We start from the raw sequence: 6,538 nt of genomic DNA, 5'->3' as shown, positions 1-6,538 counted from the left end.
AATTACACTTGTTTTCTGGCTGGTTAATCCGTTCCTATGAAGGATAGAAAGAACCTGGACCAGGCTGAGCTGCATGTCATGTAGACTTGGATTCCTGGTACTCTGCAGGCATCTGCTTGAGGGTCTGTTGAGCAGGAAAGGAATCAGTGTGTTTTTTTGGAAAGGGGCAATGGGTGGGTAGATACCACCCATGTTGGGGGGTCAGCCATCAGTAATGAAGATACCCTTGTTTAATGAAGGCTGGTCATAAACACCAAATAGCATTTGCAGGCCCAAAGGAGGCAAATGCGCTGGAAACCTGCGTGATTCAGGCCTTGGTGAGGAATATGGGTGCTGTGAACAACCTTTCCCAGTTGGTGGAAAAGTTTGATGGGGTTGATAATGGAGTTGTGTCTCTTCTGGCCTTTTTGCCCCCTTCTCAATCTGTGGAACACCGATTGTAAAGGCTGTTGCATGGTGACAGTAGAAGGGGTTTTATAGTGATTTTGCTTAGCACAGGTTGGTTCTGGTGAACTCAGGATAGGGAGAATGAAATTCTGAAGTTTTACTAGTGTGCCTTTTAGTCATGGAGAGTCCAAACCCCAAAACACAGCAAGGCTTCCAAAGGGGGCCACTAGAAGCTGAAACCCAATTTGAAACATATCTGAGTGGATATGCAGGCTCCTGGTGATGCCCAGTAATTTCCCTTTCCTCTCAATGGGCACATCATTTTAAGGATACTTTAAAGTGTGCCTCTTTGGTGGTGGTTTTAAATTAGGCTGCTTTGCTTTGTACTTAAATGGTCTAGGAGCTTTGCAGAGTTCAGCTAAGGGTGAATGAATCTGGGCAATTCCTGAAGCTATCTGCAAACATATGTTTGAAGGTGTCCCGGTCTGCACTTTCCCAGATGCAAAGAAAACTACTCACAATGCTTTCAACCTGTATTTTAGCCTGAGATCAATGTTAAAACTAAAAAAACCACAAATTACGGTAATTTTATGCTTAAGAAGTCTAAGGCCAGAAGGGATCAGCTAATATAACTGCTTGTATGTTGTTGTTTTACTAAGCAGTTTTTGTTTGTACCAAAGAACTTGTATTTGCTTCTGGAAAGATACTCTGTCTCACTTGACCTGATGACTTTAAAAGAAAGGAAATTCATGGCTTCTTCCAGTGTCTAATTTCAATCTTTTTCCTTCTAATTTCAACAGCTTGGACTCACTATCTAGCTCTTGGTATTTAAGGCTCTACTTCATTGGATTAAAAGACTTTTTGAACCCATGACCTCCTCAGCTGGTGAGTGAGCAATGTAACTTATGTATAATATAACACATGCAGTATAACTAATCAAATCACCCTCAGTCATCATCTTGTTTAACTAAATTAAGCTTAAAGTCTCCTGCTGTAAGGTGTATTTTCATGTTTGAATGTGTTCTGCACCAGCTTTGATTTTTTTTTTTAACCTTCTTAAAATGCAGTGCAATGAATTGCACTTGCTGGAAACAATAATGAAATGCTAATGTTGTATAGGGACCTAAAAATCCCATGGAAGGATAGAGACTATTTTTCCCCCTTTTCTTTTTCTTTAGCTTAGCTCATGCAGAAGCCTGAGAGGCTTAAAGTGCACAATTTAGTGACGCTATCATTTAGATAACTGTGGACTCAGGAAATCTCTATAAGAAAGAGTATAAATGCAACTTGGAACCAGGCATCTCATGCAAGAAAATAAAAATGTCTTAGGAAGCAGAGGAAGGATAGACTTCTGTTTAAGACAGGTGGATTACTGGATTGTTAGGATCCTTGAGTTTTCCATGTGCTTTCTGCATGACCTTGTTCAAACCATTGTGCCCCTCTGTAGAGCAAGAAGATGTTCTCCTCCTGGGTCTCATCCATACTGGCTCGTGTGTTTCCGTGGTCCAAGGGAGCATGGTCCAAGCCGTGGCTAGCAGGGCAAACTCAGCAGGAGATGAGCTGGTTGGCCCAGTTGTTTTCATCACTGGAGAAAAGAAAGAGCTGCCTGGGCAAAAGTCTCTGTGTGTTCCAAAAGCTGAACACCAGATTTGTAAAACCCATGTGTCTGCACCAATGTCCTTGCAGGGTGGACAACAGGCTGGAGACCTGCTTCTGTGTGTGTGTGTGCGCACAGCTATGCTTGGCGATGGGCCCATAAATTGGAAGAATCCTGAAACTGGGGTCCAACTGCTGGAGATGTCGAGACTGGTTGGCTCCTTATGGATGTTATCTGTGAAGACTTTACCATAATGTGGCAAGGCTCTGGGTGCCAGGATATGACAGCATTTTGGATGGTAAGAAATGTAAGCTCTCTGTGTTACAGACAGGAATGAACTGTCTGCTTAGCAGAAATTTCCCTCATGATGTCTGCGTGCATACCCTAACCCTACTGCTGAGGGCTGGACTGAATTTTTATTCTTGTTTTATTTTTTTAATTGGAATAGAAACTGAAACATTTATTTATTTGGAGAGGAAAACTCTGCAGAGAGCTACATGATACTTTCTAGTCAGAGACAAAGAAGATGTAAGGTGATTTGGACAATGTGAAAGCTTGATCTTGCCTCCTGGCCAGAGGGCTCTGACAAAAAACCTAGTATGTGTTGCCAAGAGGTTAGGAGAAGATTTGAGCCCTAAGTCCTCCCCATTGACCTGGTCTAACAAGGAGCAGTTTTCCCCTGCAACAGGTGTGAGTGATTGACATGCAAAGAGATGTGAAAATGAGCCCTTCTTTCTATTCTTCAACCGCATATCAAACGAGAGTCCTCCTGTTAGTGTGCTGCTCCTTTCTCCTTTTACAAGGCAGTGCACTGTCAGATCAGATTAGTCTGTTTGTATGACTTTGGAATGGAAAAGAATAAAGGCAGTTTCTATAAAGAAGGACTTGAAAAGGCTTCACTGGTTTTTCATCAGAGCTGTTGGAAACCTTCCTTTCCCCCTGCTGCCCCTTCTCCAGTCCCACCCCTGAAATGCTCACCTCTTCCTGCCTTTGTCAGGGAAGTGTCAGATTTGACACCTTTGCAGTAAGGTACAGAAATGCAAATGGGGAAATCCAGCAACACCTAATCAGAGGATGTAAACTTTCTGTGAACCTAATTTGTGGATTTAAAAAAAAAAAAGCCATATTGCTAACACATTTCTAAAATGCTTTTGACACTTTTTAAAAAACTCCTAATAGTACTGCTTTGACCTGGCTTTTTCTTTTCAGCTAATACGGGACTCCAAGTACACAGGGGAAAGGCCTATTACTCCTCTGCTGTGGCTCTTCCTAACCATCCCAGCTTTGGGAGAGCAGCTGGCCAGGCAGCTGTGGCCAGCAAGCTCACAGCCCCTCTGCCTCTTTCCTTCTGCAGCAGCAGGGATGGGATGTGCCCAGGTCTCCAGCTGTTGCGGCAAGATGTGCAGGGAGCTGTGTGGGCCCACTGGCCTGTGAGGATTACCCCGGGTGTGGGAAGCGCAACAGCACTTCCGGCCGTGTACACAGGAGTGGGAAAGGTAGCAGGTAAATGGGGAAGGCCAGCTTTAGTTCTGATTCTCCAGGGCCAGTACAGGAAAAGTTAAGTGACACAGCTACAGTGCTCCTTAGCAGAGATGACTTTGCTGCTAGCCCACCCCACATCCACTGCTGAAGCAAAGCTGGCACTTCTGTGTTGTCTCTTGGCTGTGTTTCTGTCACTGAAGTGTCAGGATTTGCACTTTCCTTCACAGGAGCATTACAGAAGAGCCCTAACCTGGGGGTCTTTCATCTCATGGAAACAAAGCCAAGCCAAGCTGCCTCCAGTTTTCCTGCAGCAGCAGAGAGGCTGGAGTGGCTGCACCAGACCAGGATCAACCCTGGATGTCACACCTGAAGACAGCCAGCTCAGGCAAGTGTCTGCAGCCTAATGCTGCTGTGTGTGCATGCTGTTGTGAGCCACAGGCTGGGCTGTGGCTGCTGTTGTCCTGTTAAGGAAACAGGCTGTGGCTTTACCTCCCTCTTGAGAGCACCTTACAGAAAGGGGTGTTTTCTGGATGTTAAAAGCAAGGGGCTCCGTCTTAGTGTAGCAGGGTGACACTATATGTCAGTGTATGTGAACTTGCCTTGGTGATTTTGTTGAGGTATTGTTATCTGGGCTAATTAAGCAGAAGCAGAGAGCGAAGTAGCAAACAATATGTGATAGCTGGGGAAAGTAGCTTTACAAAAATAAACCTGGCCTTGCGCTAGGGCTAGAGAGGTGCAGGCTCAGTCCAAAAGGTCATCTTGTGTGTAGCGTTGTTACTTTTCATGCAAGTGTCCCAGGCTCCTTCTTCATTTACACTTCAAAATGCTAACCTCCCTCTCTAAAGCAGAAAGGTCACTACAGCAGCTCTCACCTCCCTTGCTCAGCTAGTTTTTTTCTTTCTCCCTCCAGTTCAAAGGGAATTTAGCACAAAAGGGAATGAGAAGAACCAAACAAATCTGATGGCCATCTCTGAGTAAGAACACCCACCTCAGTTAACTTAAAGAAAATTACAAAGGAGAAGTCTTATGAGTATCTTAGTTTCCATTTTTATTATTCCATAGGGTTGTTAACAGTTACATGTCTAGTCCCTTGGTAGTTAGATTGCTTCCTTTCTTGCTTGTTCTATGTTTGGGAGCTTCCACCTATTAAGTAGCTGTACAATCCTTTTTGTTTTCCTCTTTACAATGGCAGCTCTCTGAAAAGTACTATCACAGAATAAATAACCTGGCATCTCCCAAAAGTAGGAACAGGGGAGGTGTCAAACCTCATGTACAAGAATGCTGAGGATCCCCCCCAGCCCCTTAGAAACACTTTTTTAGAGAATACTTTCCAAATCCATTGCACAGTCTACTCAACTTTGCATTCAAGAGGGAAAAAAAAAAAAAACAAACAAAAAAACCCAAACTGAAACAACTTCAGACAACCAAAACAAAACGACTCACCAGACCCAACCCCCCTGGGAAGTCATGCCCCAGGACAGGATTTGCCTAGTGCTTCTGAAGCTAGGACTAGATGCATGAGCAGCACCTTCAGTGGCAGATCAAGTAGCTTAGGTTTGAGACTGGCATCCAGATAAATTAGCCCAGAAATCTATGGCCCAAGATCAACCTTAAACCAGCATGACCTTGCTCACTGCAATAACTTCAGTGTCTTCCAAACAAAAGGAACATTTGAATTCCAATACTTGAGCTAACAATGCTTAGTACAAGAATTAAGTGCTTAATTACCAGCATTGTTTCCACAATATATACATGCTTTTGTTAATACTTAACAATAGGGGACTACGTTTTTAATTTTTTAAACTGGTTAGAAGTGCATCACACTCCACAATACATGCAGTCAGTTGTGAATTCAGTATTTTTTTATTAAAGATTAAAAATAAAAATATTTGACACCCTAATATACATAAAGTCACAAAAAACTCAAATGTGCTAAAAGCAAAATGTGCGTAAAGACACTCTCATTTCTAAAAGGCACCCTGCCACCAAAGTCTTTTAACTGTTCATCTAATTCCACGAGGCTTCTAGTTTTCTCCTTCACTGAAGGTGAGACTCTAGACTGCTACTGAGTACAGATGCTAGCCACACCAACCCCTTTCAGGGATCTTTGCTATCACTAAAACACTTAAAACTGTGCATGCAAACTTAACTTGAGCTTCTCATGGAGTTAACCATCAGGATTTAAAATGCAGAAGGGCTTTTTCTTTAAAGAAAAAAGTAATTATATTTGGGCCACTTATAAGGGCCAAGAGAAAGAGATAGGGTTATTTTATAACAGCTGTGTATCGACCCAAGAGCTTTGCTACTAAAAACCCACTCCCTCCTCCCCCCTGCCGCAACCCCTGGTAAAAATAACCCCTAAAGTTACAAAATATCACACACACACACACACACATAGATGAAATGTTAACACGCTTATCTATTAGCCTGTCAGGGCATGACAGCGTAAGAGTGCCACTGATGCAGTCCCAAAACGCAGCGATGCCAGCTGCATGTGTGCTGGCAGTCCGGGGGCGCTGCTCAGAGGGCTGCAGGGTAGCACGGGGCCCAGCTGCTCTCCCTGCTAGGTAGGTCGGCATCGACTCCCGCATGCTCCTCCGTTACCAAGGTCTCCACATCGATTTGGGTAAGCCGGGTGAAGGCAGGCCGCATGTCCGGGAAGCATCCAGTCTGACGGTGGCGGTCTGGCCTAGCTCGGCCTCCACCTCATCAGAGTCGGAGCAGGTGTCTTCGCTAGGGGAAGGCGAGGGTGCTGAGGCAGGGAGAGCCAGGCCCAGGGAGGCCTCGGCCACTGGGGCCAGCACCTCGCTGCCAGGCCAAGGGCTGAGGGCAGGATCCGCCAAAACGTCCGCAATCAAGTCCAGGGAGCTGCCCTCGTTGAGCGGCATGGACTCCAGCAGGTGGTTGAGCAGCTCGGCAGCAGTGGTGGCGTCGATGCCGGGGCAGCTGGAGACGAAGGTGTGCACCTCGTGCATGCACTGGATGTAGCCGGCGGCGAAGCGTTCGCTGGCCTCGCGGTGCAGCCGCCCGCCCTCTGCGCCGCGGGAGACAGAGAGGGGAGCGGCGTGAGGC

At 45.4% G+C, this 6,538-nt stretch overlaps 1 protein-coding gene across 1 annotated transcript in view; it reads right to left on the bottom strand.

The window, feature by feature from the left end:
- Positions 1 to 5,996: 5,996 nt before the first annotated feature.
- LOC104832283 (protein transport protein sec31-like) overlaps positions 5,997 to 6,538 on the bottom strand; it is a 1,869-nt gene continuing 1,327 nt past the window's right edge. The window contains exon 2 of the mRNA XM_010568406.1: positions 5,997 to 6,534. Within this exon, the coding sequence (XP_010566708.1) occupies positions 6,067 to 6,534 (468 nt within the window). The 3' untranslated portion in view covers positions 5,997 to 6,066. The remainder of the gene's footprint in view (positions 6,535 to 6,538) is intronic.

The sequence above is a fragment of the Haliaeetus leucocephalus genome, unplaced genomic scaffold (genome assembly GCF_000737465.1).
Source record: "Haliaeetus leucocephalus isolate CR32 unplaced genomic scaffold, Haliaeetus_leucocephalus-4.0 Scaffold240, whole genome shotgun sequence".
Lineage (NCBI taxonomy): Eukaryota > Metazoa > Chordata > Aves > Accipitriformes > Accipitridae > Haliaeetus > Haliaeetus leucocephalus.
Note: the sequence above shows the minus strand (reverse complement) of the source record. Positions and strands in the feature narration are given on the sequence as shown.